The 20,351-nt window shown below is 41.3% G+C and overlaps 1 protein-coding gene across 1 annotated transcript; it reads right to left on the bottom strand.

The window, feature by feature from the left end:
* Positions 1-949: 949 nt before the first annotated feature.
* Positions 950-2,084, bottom strand: LOC149385367 (uncharacterized). Its single transcript, XM_089626315.1, has 2 exons — positions 1,500-2,084; positions 950-1,408 (listed from the first exon to the last, which is right to left on the bottom strand). Exons 1-2 carry the CDS (start codon positions 2,082-2,084, stop codon positions 950-952), a joined length of 1,044 nt encoding a protein of 347 aa, XP_089482441.1.
* Between the last annotated feature and the right edge of the window lie 18,267 nt (positions 2,085-20,351).

Here is a 20,351-nt window from a genome sequence, read left to right as displayed (position 1 = left end):
ACTACAAGTGATTACCAAAACAGGGACTCCCCTTGAATTTGAAACTCTTCTCAATTCCACTCTTCAAGCACGCTCCGATGCTTGGTCAGGTTTAATGCCAACGCATGTAAAAACTTCAATCACGCAATCACAAAACCCAATCTCACAGACACTCGGACTTCTGGAATAGTGTTTGGAGAATTACACCGCTCTTATCAAAATAAATAGTCTCCTAGTCCGCCAGTCGTGCACGTGTAATTAAGAACCTTAAGTATTTTGATAAAGCGTCAAGAACTGCTAAGGGGGTAGCACTCGGCTTTTATAGCAATCATACAAGTATGGAAGTCAATCTAGGGTTTCCTTACCCATAAATGCGTGAAGATCATCAAGGAAAGTCTTCAGCGATAAGATCTAGCAAAACAGGAAACTTGCCGAAATTACAGTCTGCGCACAGAGAGAAAGATGTCTCTACAAATCCTGAAGCATGTTGTCTGACATCTTTCCTTAACAATCTGCAGTAAAAAAATAAGCCAACACATAACTTAACAACAAACTCCCCCTTTGGCTATTTTTAGGTAAGCACTTACAGAGCAGTTCTTAGTCAGATAAAGTCTCAGTAAAAATAAATGACATGACATACTACCTCTCCCCCTGATTGCCTAAAAAACATACCAAAGGCAAGGATAAACCAAAATAAGGGAAGGCAAATATATGAAAATGCAAAGCACACGAGAACTGAAGAAAAACGACAGATAATCACCACAACACTGTATTACATAATGGTAAAGAAGTGTTGTAGAATCATTTCACAACAATTATTAAATATTGTAAAATCCACAATTTGTAGTAGTGACACCGAAGAGGAGAGCATAGGTGATCACAAAGAGAAGCAAATGAGTGTATCAACCAGAGCATAAACAACTAAAGATTACCAAATATTTAGATAGTACAGACCAAATAAAGAGAGGCTCTAGAAAGTAGGAGTCCCGACAGAACATTCATCATCATCATCTTCATCTTCCTCTTCACCACTATCAGTCACATCTTCTTCCTCGTCCTCATCTTCATCTTCATTCTCTTCATCTTTTGGAGCAGGCTGAGCAGTATGTGCCGGCTGTGAGGTAGAAGCACCATCAGTACAAGGAAGATGGTTAATCACCTTAATAAGACCCTCACAAACAGCTTTCCGGCTGGTAGAAATCTCAATGATCTCCTTGAGAGCAGAGACTTCCTGAATAAGAGCCTTGAGAATGTCACTTTGCACAATCTCGGAAAGAAGACCATCCTTCAAAGTTTCACCAGTGACGACAGATGTCGCGACAGAAGGCCTGACAAGATCATTAGCATGTTTCCCTTCAACCAGCTTGTGACTGAAAGTCAGTTCACTCGGAGGCTTTCCAACAACATCATCAATGCGCAGGACGTCCTTCTATCTGATAAATGAGACAGGCCAAATCAGTCTTGATGCTAGAGCCGTGAGAGGAAGGGGCCCAATTTGCAACACCAATCCTATATAGTACGAAGTATTTGGCAGAGAGATCAGAAGAAGGTAGGGAAGCTTTCTTTGGCCAAGTCTTCTTCTCGTCATTTGAGATCTCTTTGGCCACATCATCCATGGAAGGTAGACGATCAACATTAATAATCTTCCCACGACCCAGGAAGTTGTTGATCACTGAGGGAGAGACATCAAAGCAGTGCCCACGCATATAAACCTTTCTGAACTCTAGACAATGCGGTTGATCAATAGAGGTAGACAGGTTCACAACAAACTCCTTCACCAACTTGTGATAGTAATGACCAATTCCTGTGACAGTCTTGAGCAACTGTGCATTGTTCAGTAGCTCCATAATCACATCAATCTTCAGAGCCTCTTTTGAAAGCTCTTTCTCAGGAAACACAATCCTATGAAACACATATCTCCACTTCCTCACACGATCTTCTTCGTGGAAGGAGACGTTGTCCAGATGGGCAGGATGAACACCCTTAGGAAGCTTTTGGCCTTCAACAGATCTTCTATTAGTCAAGGACAAGCTCTCAGGACGAGCTACCTCTTCTTCTTCCTCAATGTCGTCCAGGATGTCAGCAACTTCTTCGTCAACATTCATCTGTCTCAGCTTCTTCTTGCTCAAACCCTTCTTCACAGGCTTTTTTTTTTCTTCTTAGGAGTTTTGGTATTCACAGACTCATTCTCTTTAACAGGACCCTTGTCATTTACAGTCTTCTTCTTCTTCTTCTTCTTCTTCTTCTTCTTCTTCTTCTTCTTCTTCTTCTTCTTCTTCTTCTTCTTCTTCTTTCCTTTTGGCATAAAGGATGCCAAAACTTCATCATCACCAGCATCTTTCCTCTTTCCAGAGGTCTTTTCAGAAGGTCTCTCAGTCTTTAGAGACAACCTTATCAGCAGTACCAGCAACAACAACTTCTTATGCTATCTCCATAACTATATCACTAGGAGGCACACTCACTTCCTTAGTTTCCCTAACAGGCTCACTGATAGGCATGACAGATGCAGAGACATCTTGTGCAACATCCTTCTCACCAACTGGATTGTCAGCAACAACAGTATGAGATAGACCAAGAATTCCACTAATAGCATCAGCATGTGGGGGATCAGAGGAAACAAGTAGAGATCCCAAGTTGTCAAAATCCCTCTCTACAATATCTTCATTCATAGTACTAGGTTCTGGGTTCTCATCAATCACATCAACATTCCTAACTTCCTTTTCTTTCTCAATCACGACGGGGAGTAGAGACAGAATCAGAAATATCTTGAATCCACACATGATGGGCTTCAATTAGAGAAACTGAATCATGTTCTTTGGAGGGAACATCTTCGTCGTTGTGATCAGAGACGGTGACTTCATCACTCTCTTCAGCAGACGATTCACTGGAAGAGATAGATGATATCCTGGATTGAGAAGACAACATTCCTTGGAAGAATCATCACACCCTTCTTCTTGCCAAGAATATTTTCTCTTGTATGGGAGTCTTCTCAGGTCGAGCACCTCCGGACTGACCATCGGCACTTTTCCTAGAGGACATTTCCTCAACACGAACACCACGTCGGGTGATCTGAAACTCTGTGGCTTCCTTCGCGACAACGTTCTTCTTCTCCATGGAAGATGTTCTCTTTCCGCTTCTTGTTCCACCCATTCTGAAAAAAATTGTAAGATAACCTCCACAAAATAACACGAAGCAAAGAGTGGTTACACTAGCCAGAAAATCGTCAATTGCATGCGTTGAGAATCAGAGAAGTACAAAATGACGTCCTGAGATAAACTGGGCTAAGAGATTACTCAAGCCCAAATAATAGGGTCGTATATACAAAATGACATTAGGGCAATGAACGACAGAGTTTTCCCGAACAACCAAAGGAAAGCAACTGGGCCAGAACAAGTACGAAGCCCAAACTATGAACCAAAATGGTATAAGAGCCCTGTACACGCGTCGAATGAGCCAACCAGATAAATGGACCAATGAATAAAAAGAGAAGAAATTCCAATAATAACCATCCACACAAAACAGCCTAACAGAATCAAAGGCCATCAAAAAACAATATTGGCCTAGACTCAGTAATTACTATTGATCAATAACACAAAGCCCAAGTAAGGACCGAAGATCCTCAAAACGATTAGCATCCAAAACCTTAGTAAAGATGTCAGCCAGTTGATTTTCAGTCTGAATATACTTGAGCCTAATCTTCTTGTTTTCCAAAAGGTCTCGAATAAAGTGGTGTCTGATCTCTATGTGCTTAGTCTTGCTGTGTTGAACAGGATTTTTAGAGATATTGATAGCACTGATGTTGTCGCAGAATAATGTCATGACATCTTGAGTAACACCATACTCAGCAAGCATTTGTTTCATCCACAAGAGTTGTGTATTGCTGCTCCTGTTGCAATATATTCAGACTCTGTAGCAGATAAGGAAATACAATTATGCTTTTTGTTGAACCATGAAATTAAGTTGTTTCCAAGATAAAAACAACCACCTCAAATGTTTTTTTTTCTATCAACTGCACTTCCTACCCAGTCAGTATCACAGTATCCCACAAGAGTAGAAGTAGCATCAAAGGAATATAATAGCCCAAAGTCAGCAGTTCCAGAGATGTACATTATAGTGTGCTTAGCCTGAGAGGGATGGCTAACTTTAGGATTGGCTTGATATGGAGCACACACACCAACAGAGTAAGCAAAATCTGGACGACTGGTAGTGAGATATAAAAGACTTTCAATAATACTTCTGTACATGCTTTGATCAACAGATTCACCAAGATCATCTTTAGTACTTTTAACATGAGTGGCAACGGGAGTGCGTTTGTGAGAAGACTTTGCAAGGCCAAACTTCTTCACAATGTTCTTGGCATACTTATGTTTGATCATTTCTCTATAGTTGACTGGATTCTTGATCATTTCTCTATAGTTGACTGGATTCTTCGTCCGAGTACGTATCGCATCTTCAACATCACCAATGACATCTATCAACTGCACTTCCTGCCCAGTCAGTATCACAGTATCCCACAAGAGTAGAAGTAGCATCAAAGGAATATAATAGCCCAAAGCTTCAGTTTCCTTGTCAGGGCACGACTTATCAAAAGGAGAATCATCTTCAGACACAATGTCGGTTTACTTATTAGCAACATCTGTCCTGACAGAGCTACTAGGTGTATTTTCATCCTCATCATCAATACTCACAGAAACATCGAAGGAATTATTAACAACAACATTATGGATTCCATCATGGATTTAGTACGCTTATTATAGACATGATAAGCATGACTGTTTCTAGAGTAATCAAGAAAGATACCTTCGTCGCTCTTTGGATCAAACTTACGATGGGGATCACGATCAGCCAGAATATAGCACACCGAGCCAAAGACATGGAAATATTTAACATTTGGCTTTCTCCCCCTCCATATCTCATAATGAGTTACATTAGTACCTGGCCGAATGGTAACTCGGTTGTGAATATGGCAAGCGGTATTGAGAGCTTCAGCTCAAAAGTGTATAGAAATGTCTTTGGCAAGCATCATTACCCTCGCCATTTCCTGAAGAGTACGGTTATTTCTTTCTACAATCTCATTCTGTTATGGAGTTATAGGAGCAGAGAATTCATGAACAATGCCCCCTGCAATACAAAAGTTAGCAAAACTATTGTTCTCAAATTCTCTCCCATGATCACTTCTAATTCTAACCACTTTACCAATACTTTCACCTTTCTCTCTTTGCGCTTGCTTGCACAAGGCTTCAAAAATAGTAAAAGTGTCAGATTTTCATGAGTTGATTTAATCAACCCAAGTGTATCTGGAGAAGTCATCGACACAGACAAACACATATCACTTTCCACCGAGACTTTCAATCTGCATAGGACCCATCAAGTCCATGTGTAGGAGCTCTAGAACACAAGAGGTGGTAAGATGTTGCACCATCTTATGAGACTTCTGGACCTGTTTTCTTATCTGACAATCGCCACAGATTTTTTCCTTCAACAATCTTAATGTCAGGGAGTCCAACAATGGCCTTTTCAGAAACAATCTTGTTCATGCTTCTGAGGTTTAGATGACCAATTTTTTGGTGCCATAACTTAGCTTCATCAACTTGTGAGATGAGACACGTTGTGACAAGTGATTCTTTGCTTGGAGACTATATGTAGCAGTTGTCTTGAGATCTGATTTCTTTCATCAGCTCATCCTGTTCCTTGTTAGTCACAACACACTCATCACGAGTAAAGTTAACAGACAGGTTCAGATCACAAAGTTGACTAATACTTATGAGATTTGTAGTAAGACCTTCAACCAACAAAACTTCTGTTAAACAAGATAATCCAGGATAGTTAAGCTGACATTTACCGATAATCTTGGCCTTGACTCCATCACCAAAAGTAACATGGCAATTTGAGTAGGGTTTTATGTTGGATAGAAAACTCTTAGCTCATTTCATGTGTCGAGAGCACCCACTATCAAAATACTAGTCATCTCCGGTAGAGGCACGAAGTGAGGTATAAGCAATGTTGGCAGGGTGAGAGGTTATCATTGCTCTCCACACCTGTTGTGGTGGAAGGTTATGTCAAGGTTGCCTTTGAGAGGATTGATGCTGATGAAGATTCCTCCCATACAGGCGATAGTAAAAGGGGCAGACATGACCACGGCGACTGTTGCGTAAATGTCGCACACACGCAAGTGCATGTGGTCGCAATAGTAATAAATCGCAAGTGCGAGTCGATCCCACGAGGACTAGCTAAATTGAAGATTCAAGATTCACAAGTTTGAATGAGAGCCCAAAAATAATAATAGAAAGTTTGTCACAAAATTATCTAACAAGTAAATAAAATAACAAAACTAAAGAATGGTTTTACGATTAGGAAGACAGAGGACTATGGTTTCACGAATTCGATCTACGGTTCAGATTCACGGAAATTACGCACGATTATTGTTGTTCATATATTACTACTCGTACTCACGTTAATCGTATCACTAAATCTCTCTCGAGCATCTAGAAATCTAAACCCAATGTCGGAGTTTTATCTCTCAATCTCAACTCCTAAAAAGCACGGCAAGCATTCACAACAAGAGTACTCACACGAGTCTAAAATAGTCTAGCTATCTCTAGCCTAGGAATGTATTCTAGTAACCCAAAACAAAAGCACAACAACCTTATTTTTCTCAACCATTAGAGTTGAACATAAACCAAGCATGAGTTCATGACATTCATACAAGCATTAAGTAAAGATTTGAACTAAGTACCATCTAGCATTAGGAATCCATAACCGTCAAGAATTCGCTATTTTCCCGTTGTATATTTACTTCATCTTTGTATTATATATACGCTTTCGATTCGGTTTTGTTACCGAGCTGAAATCTAAAATAATTTGAATGTGTAACAGTGCGTTAACCATGAGCTTATGTTGAACGTCCGGAAAAACGTTTGAAACCGAGCATTAATAGGCCATCGAAGTTACGAACGTTTTTGTAAACGTTAAATAGGTTTTCTATTAAAAGGAAACGAAGGGGATTCCATTCTACTCGATACGAAGTAAGACTTCGAAAGCTCTCTCCACAAAATATATATATACTCTTTGTCTTTGTTGTAGTCCGGTAGTACTGGTATTGTTTTGGTTCTCTGAAGAGTAGAGTTGGTGAAGTGTTTATCACGTTTGCCATTGTATCATGGTAAGCATTTATTCGTCGTTTTCAAGAACAACAATGAAAAACATTATTGTATTAAGGAGATTATCACACGAGTCTTAACAACTTTTCGAGTGTCCGTCCTTATTCTAGTTTAAGTATCTATACATGTGTTCTTATCGAATAATGTTTTTTTTATCTGATTCATTTTTTGTTTAAAAATGATAGAAGTCTCACTTTAAATTTAAATCCAATCATATGAACGAAATTTATATGTCATATATCGATTTCTAATGGGAATGAAATACTAATATTCTTAAATAATATTAAATAATGTAATGATATAGTCAATATTGATAATTATACTCAGATGCAGCCCAATTTTTTTTGTTTTTTTTGTTCATTGCATGTTACAACTTTCTTACCTTGATAAAATATGGTAATGAATCACTACTACAAAAATAGGATTCTACAACGCTTAAAAACAGTTGTAGAATGATTCTACAACGCTTCTTAAGCGTTGTAGAATCCTGCGTTGTAGAAGCTTCTACAACGCTTAAAAATCCGTTGTAGAATCCAATAGCTTTCTACAACGCTTAATTATCCGTTGTAGAAACTAAGCTTCTACAACGGATTCTTAAGCGTTGTAGAAGCTTCTACAACGGTTAGAATCCATTGTGTAATTTTTAAATATTTTCAAACATCTCGCCGCGGCAAAAGATAAGAATCCAAAACATGCTTTTATGAAGTATTACGGATACATTGAAGATATTTGGGAACTTGATTATTGCGGGTTGCGAGTCGCATTATTCAAGTGCAAATGGGCAGACAATAATCACGTTAAAGTTGATAATGAAGGAGTTACAATTGTCGACTTTAGACGGATTGGCTACGAGAATGATTAATTTATTTTGGCTTCGCAAGCAAGTCAAGTGTTTTATGTTTCGGATCCAGCAAATCCTGAGTTATCGTTAGTGGTTCATATGAAAGCGAGAAACGGTAACGAAGAAGAAGACGAAGACATGTCTAGCATTCCTCCGTTCACATCAGGATTACCGCCAATTGATTAAGAGGTGGATGATTTTAATGATGACGATGTTTCACATCTACTTCGTAAGGATATAGATCCTATTTTTGTTTGATATTGAACATTTAGATAATGTATTTTCATTTTGGATTTTATGTTATTCTCCTGTGCACAACGTTATTTTTCATTCAAAATTTCTCTATACAATGTCATTTACATTTCTCCAACATCGCCGCGGCTGAGTACAACTCTCGCTGTGGCAGGATAATCTCGCCGCGGCGAAATACAAATCCTGCCGCGGCGAGGGACCTTCTACAACGCTTAAACAAGCGTTGTAGAAACCTCGCCGCGGCAACGTATATTCCATGCCGCGGCGAGGTCATTACGCCGCGGCGGGAATATCAACTCGCCGCGGCGAGACAAGTTCTTAAAAAACACAGACTCTCGGTATAAAAAAATCAAACTCTCGCCGCGGCGAAATACAAATCCTGCCGCGGCGAGGACCCTTCTACAACGCTTAAACAAGCGTTGTAGAAACCTCGCCGCGGTAACGTATATTCCATGCCGCGGCGAGGTCATTACGCCACGGCGGGAATATCAACTCGCCGCGGCGAGGATATGTTCTCAAATATGCATGCTCTCGGTATGTTTCTCGCCGCGGCGATGTGTACGTTTCGCCGCGACGAAGACTTTCTACAACGCTTTGGAAAGCGTTGTAGAATTTCTCGCCGTGGCGAGGTAGAAAACACGCCGCGGCGAACGTTATACGCCGCGGCGAAATTTCTAAGTCGCCGCGGCGAGATTAGAATAGAATCACCTCAGCCTACACATTTTTACTTTCTTTCCCATTTTAAACCTGGTTTTCAACAGAAAAATTATCATTCAAATAAAAAACCATCACACATTCAGATTTCACAATTTTTAAATATTAATCAAGTCTCAAACACACATTAACTAAAACACGAGTCTTAAACATAAACAAACCATGCGAGTCTTAATTTAAATTTAAAATGAAGCTTAAACAAACCAAACGAGTCTTAAATTTAAAATTTAAAGTTGGTGTTGTTGGTTTAGTCGTCATTCGGTGGTGGTGGTGGTGGTGAGTGCGCCGGATATTGAGGAGGTGCCATATGCGGTGGCCACTGTGGTGGTGGGTACGGATAATCGGAGTATTGAGGATATGGAGGAAATAACACCTGGTTCTCTTGGTTGATGTCCCACCGAGAGTAGAGATCGTTCAGTTGGTTGATGTGAGAGGCGACATACTCCGCTTGTTGGTGCATGTACTGTTGCGTGTGTTGGAACCCGCCGACGAGATAGTTGGAGCATTGAGCTATGTAGTCGATGGTGGCGGGGTCGACTACCGGAGGTGCTGGTAAGAACAATCGAGGCTCGTTGACTGGTGGTCCCTCTTCCCCTTCCTCCTCCTCTTCCTCTGCTTCCTCCTCTTGTGGTTCCTCCCTAATCTTGTAGCGATCGATGATGTTATTCGTAATAGGCCCCATAGGACCCTTGATCGTATCCCTTTTCGAGCGTCCTACCCCCGCATTTGTACAAAGGCCGGTAATGATCGACGGATATGGCAAACCGTGTCGTTCATTAGTATAGTCTAGACTCTTCATCCAATTGTAGATGAATCGACCGACGTTGATAGAATGACGTTTTATGATGCAGAACAACACCTGGATACGATCCTCGTCAAGAGTGGTGAAGTGCTTGATCGGATAGAGGCGAGCGCAAACAAAGTAAATCCAAGCTTTAGCAATCCTGGTGAGTTGGTCACGCTTGAGTACCCTTTTCCTTTTTTCAAGGACCCAATCCTCTCCTGGAATGCACAGCAACCTCGCCATCTCCTCGTGGCTGCAAGTTCTCAACCATTCCCGATAGCCTTCATTCTCGAAAGGCACATCTGGGGTTCCAAGCAAATCGTTGATCGCTTCGACGCTCACATCGACCGGTCTACCTCGGACCGTCACAACATCTCCATTGTGAGCTGGTAAGTTTGCGTAGAATTCGTACACGAAGTTTAAGTTCGCCTCGAACTCGGGAACGGCACAATACTTCACCCAGTCATGACCAAGAATACTGTTGCGGATTGACACTCCTATATCGGTGTTAGAGCTCACATTGAATCCCCGCTCAGGGATCACACTGCGCGACGAGATTTTGTCGTAACGATCCTCCGCGGCCTTGCTGGTGAAGATACTTGTGTTATAATCTGCTTCAGGGGACGATTGACGAGCTCGCTTACTTTTACTTTTACTAGGACCTTTCGAAGTGCTCGGAGCCGTGGCGCCCGCCGGATTTTTTGTTCGAACCATTTTTCACCTTCACAAAGCATAATCATAAAAAATTCAATCTCGACATCTACAATCAACATAACCATTTTAAATACTAACAATGTCACAACAATCACAAATTCCATATCAATTCCAACTTCATTTAAACATAACAATATCAAATTCATAAACAATTCCATTCTAACACAAATTCTAACTCAAATTCATTCTAACACAAATTCTAACTCTAATTCATTCTAACACAAATTCTAACTCAAATTCATTCTAACACAAATTCATTCTAACACAAATTCTAACTCAAATTCATTCATAATAAAATAAAAAACCCTAATTTTGTTAAATCAATAACCACCTTAAATCAGTAACCCTAATTTTGTTAAATCAATAACCACAACATGCAACTCGGGGAAATAACATGAAATCCATATTCAAAAACACGAAATCCATATCAACAACACGAAATTAAATAAATAACCACCTTACAAACTTAGAAAATCATACCTTTAAAAAGAGAGTGAGAGGCGGTGAGAGAGAGAGAGGCGCGAGAGAGTTGGGCGGCAAGGACGTGGTGAGCGAGAATGGCGGCGAGGATGTGGCGAGCGAGAATGGCGGCGAGGACAAGGCGACGGCGAGAAATTGGGGCGGCGAGGACGTGGCGAGGGAATTTGGAAGAGAAAATGAAGACAGACTCGGCCGAAATAGTTTGTCTCGCGTTTGTATTTTGAGGAGAATGAGAAAAAAAACTGAAAATGGGTTTATATAGTGAAAACTTAAACACCTCGCCGCGGCGAGAATATGTCTTCGCCGCGGCGAGAGGATCCTACAACGGATATTCAAACCGTTGTAGGATCCTCTCGCCGCGGCGGGAGTCCTTCATCGCCGCGGCGAGGAAGTTTCATAAAAAACTGCTAGGCCACGGTATCCGTCTCGCCGCGGCGGAGTATATTTCCAGCCGCGGCGACATAATCTCGCCGCGGCGAGAGATGACCATCGCCGCGGTGACTGTATTCTACAACGCTTATAAAAAGCGTTGTAGAATGCTTCGCCGCGGCGAGGTTTAAATCGTGCCGCGGCGAGGTCCATCCTTCTACAACGCTTTGAACTTGCGTTGTAGAAAGTTTTCGCCGCGGCGAAAATCACATGGTGCCGCGGCGAGGGTTCTACAACGGATAGTGTTAACGTTGTGGGAAATCTGAAATTTAAGTTCTTCTACAACGCTTTACAAAAGCGTTGTAGAATCACCTAGATTCTACAACGCTTATCCAAAAGCGTTGTAGAAACACCTGGATTCTACAACGCTTAGTCATAAGCGTTGTAGAAACACTAAGTTTCTACAACGCTTAGTCATAAGCGTTGTAGAAACACTAAGTTTCTACAACGCTTATGTTAAACGTTGTAGAATCCCTAGTTTCTACAACGCTTATGTTAAGCGTTGTAGAAAGTGAGTTGTATAATCCAACATTTGTAGTGAATGTAGTGCTTTTTTCCAAACACTATCAATTGTTTCAAAAAATCATCCCTACGCGATGAGGCACTAATTTTAAGCTTAATATCATAATCCGCCTATCTATATAGATATAGGCACTTTCCCATAATCACAAGATCTCAATATACTTCCATAATTTTAAACCCAATTCACATGTGTACAGACGTTTTATCTAAGATATGTTTCATTTCACGGAATGTCACATTTCTTTACCAGTTTAGCACCGGAATATGCACATATGTTTAATATATTTTAAGTTCTTTTAGAAGTTCAATTTTTATTTTTATTTTTACATTATGAGGGTTCTCTTTAGAAGACACACTTACATGTTCCCTTTAAACTAAAACTGCCAAATTAACCAGGACATAAAAAAGAATTTAATATTTATAAACCAGTCATTAATACTTATTTTTATTAAGTTTTTAGCAAATAGAAAAATATTACAAATACATATTTTTTCGGTAAAAAAAATTCTCTTCCACATCTCTTGTTGTGATGCCTCAAAAAGTGTTGTGATTAGATAGTAAAGATAGATTGTCTCGGGGCCATCTATTGCTGATCGTTGGGTTGATTCTGGGCTTCGGGCTTTTGACCAGGTGGAGATCGACAATTGTGTGCCCTTAGGCACCCTCTCTGGTAGTTGTTGGTTGGTGGCGGAAGGCAATTTCTACCTTTGCAATTCTGACCACCCTTGCCTATCGTTCCATACCCGATTGTCTTTCCCGTTGCAGGGTCCACCAACAGCGAGCACGCGAGCATGGCAACGAGACACCAGACAACCGTCTTTGAAATTCCCATCTCTGCTTTGTTACGTAGAAACGGACCAATGAAAGGAATGACAAAAATTTAGAGTGATGATGATTTCTTTTTGTATTTAATGTGGAGATTGGTGGAGGAAGGTTGCACTGAGTATGCATGGCATATATAGTGAGAGTTTTGTTGGAATTGTTGGAATAAAGTTAATAAATTTTATTTATTAACATGTGGATGGCTGATTTTGTTGCCAAAATCGGACCTAAGTTGAATGAGAAATTGACGAGCTGGGGCGAGCTGGACGAAGTCATTTAGCTCGGCTATATAGGACGAGCTGGACGAAATGACGAAGTCATTTAGCTCGATTAGTTAGGACGAGCTGGACGAAATGACGAAGTCATTTAGCTCGACTAGATAGGACGAGCTGGACGAAGTGACGAAGTCATTCAGCTCGACTGATAGGACGAGCTGGACGAAATGCCAAAGTCATTCAGCTCGACTAGATAGGTCGAGCTGGACGAAGTGACGAAGTCATTTCAGCTCGAGCGGGCGAGCTCGACTAGCGAGGTCGAACTGAACCAGCTCGACAGTGCGAGGCCAACGTACTTGGTGACAACGTTATTCCAGTTCGACTGGACGAGCTCAACTTGGGCGAGCTCGACCAAGCGAACTGGACGAGCTCGCAGGCGAGCTCGACCAGGCGTACTGGACGAGCTTGACCAGGCGAACTGGACGAGCTCGACTGGGGGGGGGGGGGGGGGGGTGAGCTCAACCAGGCGAACTGGAAGAGCTCGACCAGACGAAATGGTGTAATAACGAAGTCATTCTAGGTCGGACAAGCTCGACTGGACGAGCTCGACCGGACGGTTTTTGAGCTTTAAGTGTGCATTATGGCTGTGTTATAATGTCATTAATGCTGAAAACGTTGGACGCTCTGCATGGTTTGAAACGGTATATTTACTGAGTGTATTAACATGCGTTAATGCCTTTATGGCTGGACGGTTTTGAAGTTTCAAACCTCACAGCCTTGGCCCTATATAAAGAGGTTTTAAGTTCTCATTCAGCAGTATTGAAAACAGACAGTGAGAATTCGCATTCCTTATTTCCCCACTATTCCCGAGCTCCTTCTTTCCCAGAAATATTCTTGTCTTGGTGGTAGTTTCTCACAGGTTCTAGTTCGCCGAAGCCGAGTTTTGTGGTGCATTGCTCGTCTTGAAGTCATTGTATCCTGGGAGGCTTTCGCTCACGAAATCCAGCACCCGTGGGAGGGCGATAAAAAGCTTCAAGGAAACCGTCAAACGGGCCTCGACTCTTTCTTTGCCGATTTCCTGCTGTTTTTCTTTTCCGGTTGATTTTCTTATTTTTTTTCCTTGTAACTGTCTTATTTTTCCTATCAATATTATTTGTAATATTGCTAACAATCTTGAAGCTTTTTATTTTAAATCTTTAGACAGGTTGCAAGGAAGGGAAAATAAGTGATTTGTTCATTATTTTCCAGTTTTTATTTGAAGATAACTGACTTGTGATTTTCTTTTGTAGAAAATATGACTAACATGAACGACAACGACTCGATGAACTTGAATGTTGGAGGGAACGTTGGAGACAACCCCTCTTTGGTGAACACCCCGCCAAACCTTATCAACATCGGCCAAATCCCTGTGGCTTTGGGACAAGGCTCGATGGCGGCTACGGCCGGGAACGGACCCGCGGGTCTTGTTCAACCTATGGCGGGTTTGGGCCTAGATGGTTCAAACGTGGGTGTGGCTCGAGGGCCTCCCACGGTGATGCCGACCGAGAGGCCTGGGAAGTTTGACGGACTCAACTTCAAAAGGTGGCAACAAAAGATGGTTTTCTTTTTGACAACCATCGGACTTGCACGGTTTTTAACCGAAGATCCTCCGGCCACTCCTCGAGAGGGTGAAGCCGACCCACAAGTGCTTCGGGCCTATGTGGGGTGGAACGAATCCGACTACTTATGTCGAAACCACGTGTTGAATTGTCTCGCCGACTCTTTATACAACGTGTATAGCTCTAAAGTATCTTCTAAAGAGCTATGGGATTCGTTGGATCGCAAGTACAAAACCGAGGATGCGGGCTCTAAGAAGTATATTGTGGGTCGCTTCCTCGAGTACAAAATGGTGGACACGAAGACCGTGGTGAGTCAAGTCCAAGAGCTTCAACACATTTTCCATGAGGTACAAGCCGATGGAATGACCATTAGCGAGTCTTTCCAAGTTGCCTCCGTGATAGAGAAGTTACCACCGGGGTGGAAGGAGTTCAAGAACTACCTCAAGCACAAGCGAAAGGAGATGAGTCTTGAGGACTTGGTTGTTCGCCTCCGAATCGAGGAAGACAATCGAGGATCCGATAGAAGACTAAGGACCGTCTCCGAGCGAGCTAACGTCGTCGAACATGGCGAGAACTCGAAGGGGAAGAAACATGCCCACAAGCTTGGAGTCAAGAGTGGGACGTTCAAGAAGAAGGGCCAACAAAAGATTGTTGGTAAATGCTACAATTGCAACAAGGTCGGTCACCGAGCTGTCGATTGTAGAAAGCCGAAGAAGAACAAGGAGGCCAATGTTGTGGAGGATGATAATGACCTCCTCGTTGCTGTGGTCTCCGAGGTCAACTTGGTTGACTCTAACCCGAAGGAGTGGTGGCTGGATACTGGAGCAACCCGCCACATCTGCGCTGACAAGAACTCCTTCTCCACCCTTAGGCTACTAGGAGATGGAGATAAGTTGTTCATGGGCAACTCTGCCACCTCTGAAGTCAAGGGGGAAGGTGAAGTCTTCTTGAAGATGACCTCTGGGAAGGAATTAAAGCTCACCAAGGTGCTCTACGTGCCTGATATGCGGAAGAATCTGATTTCTAGGACTGTGCTGGATAACCATGGGTTTAGGATGGTTTTAGAGTTTCAAAAGCTTGTATTGTCTAAGAATGGCATTTATGTGGGCAAGGGCTATGTCAAGAATGGCATGGTCAAAATGAATGTAATGGCCATCAAGACAAACGATATGAATAAAGCTTCTTCTTCTGCTTATATGATTGAGTCGTCTAATTTATGGCATGGTAGACTAGGTCATGTAAATTATGACACACTGAGAAAGTTGATTAATTTGGAATGTATTCCAAAGTTTAATATTGACTCAAATCATAAATGTGAAATTTGTGTTGAAGCAAAACTCACAAGAACATCCTTTCATAGTGTTGAAAGAAGTAATGAATCTCTCGACTTAATCCATACCGATATATGTGATTTAAAGTTCATGCCAACGAGAGGTGGTAATAAATATTTTGTGACATTTATTGATGATTGTACAAAATATTGTTACGTATATTTGCTTAAAAGCAAAGATGAAGCAATCGAGAAATTTGTTATATACAAATTGGAAGTTGAGAATCAACTTAATAAGAAGATTAAGAAAGTGCGAAGTGATAGAGGAGGTGAATATGTTGAACCTTTTGGTGCCTTTTGTGCACAACATGGTATTATTCACGAAGTCACTCTACCTTATTCTCCTCAATCAAACGGCGTTGCCGAACGTAAGAATCGCACTCTCAAGGAGATGATGAATGCGATGTTGTTAAGTTCTGGGTTACCCCAAGAAATGTGGGGGGAAGCGATCTTGTCTGCAAATTATCTTCTGAACAAGATACCCCGAAAGAAGGAGAATAAGTCTCCGTCTGAGCTATTTATAGGAAAGAAACCTTCCTATAAATACTTGCGAATGTGGGGGTGCTTGGCCAAAGTAATGGCTCCCGCTCCTAAGAAAATGAAGATAGGAACAAAAACTGTAGATTGTATCTTCATTGGGTATGCAACCCATAGTAATGCATATAGATTCCTTGTGTATGACTCGAAAAACCCCGATATACACAATGATTCGATTATGGAATCTAAAAATGCTTCGTTCTTTGAACATGTATTTCCTTATAAGTCTAAGGAAGATGAACTCAGTTCATCAAACCATTCTCTTGAGGATATTGACGAAATAACTCAAGATAATGATGAAGAGTCCGACGAAGAGATAGAGTCTGAGGGACTTAGACGAAGCAAGCGAGCGAGGGTAGAAAAATCATTTGGTTATGATTTTTTCACCTATATGCTGGAGGCTCCACCTCTAAATTATAAAGAGGCCGTGAACTCTGTTGAGGGTCACTTATGGAAAGAAGCCATAAGAAGTGAAATAGACTCTATCATGCAAAACCACACTTGGGAGTTGGTTGATCTTCCTCCTGGAAGTAAAACGCTTGGATCTAGGTGGATCTTTACGAGGAAGATGAAAGTCGATGGCTCAATTGATAAATATAAAGCTCGACTGGTAATCAAAGGGTATAAACAACAAGAGGGTGTTGATTACTTTGATACTTATTCTCCCGTGACGAGAATAACTTCTATTAGATTGATAATTGCCGTTGCTGCATTACGCAATCTTGAAATTCATCAAATGGATGTAAAAACAGCCTTTCTTAATGGAGATCTCGAAGAAGAGATCTATATGAATCAACCTGAGGGTTGTATTGCACCTGGACAAGAAAAGAAAGTCTGTAAACTTGTCAAGTCGCTTTATGGCCTTAAACAAGCCCCAAAGCAATGGCATGAGAAATTTGACAACGTCATGATGTCAAATGGATTTAAGATCAACGAGTGTGACAAATGTGTGTACATTAAAACCACTGAACATGGGTATGTGATTCTGTGTTTATATGTAGATGACATGCTCATAGTGGGGAGTAATGATAGTATGGTACAATCCACAAAAGATATATTGAACTCAAGGTTCGATATGAAAGATCTGGGAATTGCTGATGTAATTCTGGGGATCAAGATTACTCGAACATCCAATGGGATTGTACTGGATCAAACACACTACGTTGATAAAATTCTAGACAAGTTTGGAAAGGACGATTCTGGAGTCTCGAGAACTCCCATAGACATTAGTCAACACTTGTCTAAGAATAAAGGTGAAAGCATCTCTCAAATTGAATATGCTAGAGTGATAGACAGTCTCATGTACTTGATGAGTTGCACGAGACCGGATTTAGCCTACACCGTGAGTAGACTAGCACGATATACGAGTAATCCAAGTGCTGAACACTGGAAAGCAATCGTAAGAGTTTTGAGGTATCTACGATTCACTCGTGATTATGGTCTACACTACACGAGATATCCTGAAGTAATTGAAGGTTACACTGATGCAAGTTGGATATCTGATATTCAAGATTCAAAAGCCACGAGTGGTTATGTATTCACTCTGGGAGGTGCAGCAATATCTTGGAAATCCTCCAAACAAACTGTGATAACGAGATCCACGATGGAATCTGAGTTTATTGCATTGGATAAATGTGGGGAAGAAGCCGAATGGTAAGGAACTTTGTGGAGGATATTCCTAATTGGACAAAACCGATGCCTGCAATATGTGTATATTGTGTAACCAATCTGCTATTGGTAGGGCACATAATGTGATGTATAATGGTAAGTCTAGACATATCCGTCGACGACATAATACCATTAGACAACTTCTCTCATCTGGAGTCATTAGTATTGACTATGTTAGGTCCAAAGAGAATATTGCAGATCCGCTAACCAAAGGGTTAAATAGGGACCAAGTAGAGAAGACAACCAAAGGAATGAGGCTAAAGCCCATGGCAAATAAAGCCAAGGCAAAGGAAACCCAACCATGATGACTGGAGATCCCAAGATCTTGGTTCAAAGGGACAACCTAATTGTCAATGGCTTTGTGAGGTCACTGTGGGGGAAAACCCCTAGTCCTATTCCTATAGATTAAAACAGTGACTCCCGTACGAGGTTAGGCTTAGAGCTTTTAATGATTCTGTGAAATCGGATTGTTAAGATTCCGAATGAGTAATGCGAGATTACTCTTGATAAAAGAATCACCTATGTAAGAGAGAAGTGGGGCCGCTTCGAAGGAGAATTACTTGGGCTTAATTCTTTAGAAACTCTTGCAGAACCAGGCTGATGTTCAGGGCCAAAATGAATATAACCATGAGAACAGAACCTGTGTCAGGGAGATATCAGTGGGGGATATGTTTATCGTTTATACAAAAACGGCTAACAGTTCAAGGACAACGTGTCTACTGAGTAGTCAGTAAAGATGGCATATCTTTCCGAGGGAAGGTTCAAAGACTTAGCCTACCTATCCTATACTGGTATTAACCGTAGAATCTATCACCACATCGAGTAGTGTCTTTATAATTGTCGTCTCAATTTCTTTCATGTGGGGGATTGTTGGAATTGTTGGAATAAAGTTAATAAATTTTATTTATTAACATGTGCATGGCTGATTTTGTTTGCCAAAATCGGACCTAAGTTGAATGAGAAATTGACGAGCTGGGGCGAGCTGGACGAAGTCATTTAGCTCGACTATATAGGACGAGCTGGACGAAATGACGAAGTCATTTAGCTCGACTAGATAGGACGAGCTGGACGAAATGACGAAGTCATTTAGCTCGACTAGATAGGACGAGCTGGACGAAGTGACGAAGTCATTCAGCTCGACTGATAGGACGAGCTGGACGAAATGCCAAAGTCATTCAGCTTGACTAGATAGGTCGGACAAGCTCGACCAGACGAAATGGTGTAATGCCAAAGTCATTCAGGCGAACTGGAAGAGCTCGACCAGACGAAATGGTGTAATAACGAAGTCATTCTAGGTCGGACAAGCTCGACTGGACGAGCTCAACGAGCTCGACTGGAGGAGCTCGACCGGACGGTTTTTGAGCTTTAAGTGCGCATTATGGCTGTGTTATAATGCCATTAATGCTGAAAACGTTGGATGCTCTGCATGGTTTGAAACGGTATATTTACTGAGTGTATTAACATGCGTTAATGCCTTTATGGCTGGACGGTTTTGAAGTTTCAAACCTCACAGCCTTGGCCCTATATAAAGAGGCTTTAAGTTCTCATTCAGCAGTACCGAAAACAGACAGTGAGAATTCGCATTCCTTATTTCCCCACTGTTCCCGAGCTCCTTCTTTCCCAAAAATATTCTTGTCTTGGTGATAGTTTCTCACAGGTTCTAGTTCGCCGAAGCCGAGTTTTGTGGTGCATTGCTCGTCTTGAAGTCGTTGTATCATGTGAGGTTTTCGCTCACAAAATCCAGCACCCGTGGGGGGGGGGGGGGGGGGGGGGGCGATAAAAAGCTTCAAGGAAACCGTCAAACGGGCCTCGACTCTGTCTTTGCCGATTTCCTGCTGTTTTTCTTTTCCGGTTGATTTTCTTATTTTTTTTTTCCTTGTAACTGTCTTATTTTTCCTATCAATATTATTTGTAATATTGCTAACAAGTTTTGACATTCTGTTAATAACCATCATCCATTGGAAATTTAAAACCATAATCGTGCCTATAATCTCAAAGTATAGACACAGCTAGTATAATTTCTACATCTACTTATAATAATTTCACGATTGCAAATCATCACTGTAACATAGATATTATTAATAACAGCCCACTCCCGTAATATTGGTAAATAGTCAAAGTTAAAACATGAATAACTTTTAGCCCCCCCAAACCTAGGTCAATTGACCTTTTTAGTTTTTTTTCCTTTTTTCTTCTACTCATGACGTTACAAAACCTGTAGTAACCAATTTGCTTTCAAAATAAAAATCCAAAACTTCACCAAACCCGATAAAGAATAAAATAAAGAAGGTTATTATTTGCTAACT

The sequence above is a fragment of the Urtica dioica genome, chromosome 9 (genome assembly GCF_054948205.1).
Source record: "Urtica dioica subsp. dioica isolate 48M chromosome 9, U.dioica_male_clone48M_v1_H2, whole genome shotgun sequence".
NCBI classification, from domain to species: Eukaryota; Viridiplantae; Streptophyta; class Magnoliopsida; order Rosales; family Urticaceae; genus Urtica; species Urtica dioica.
This window is presented reverse-complemented; position numbering and strand designations above follow the sequence as displayed.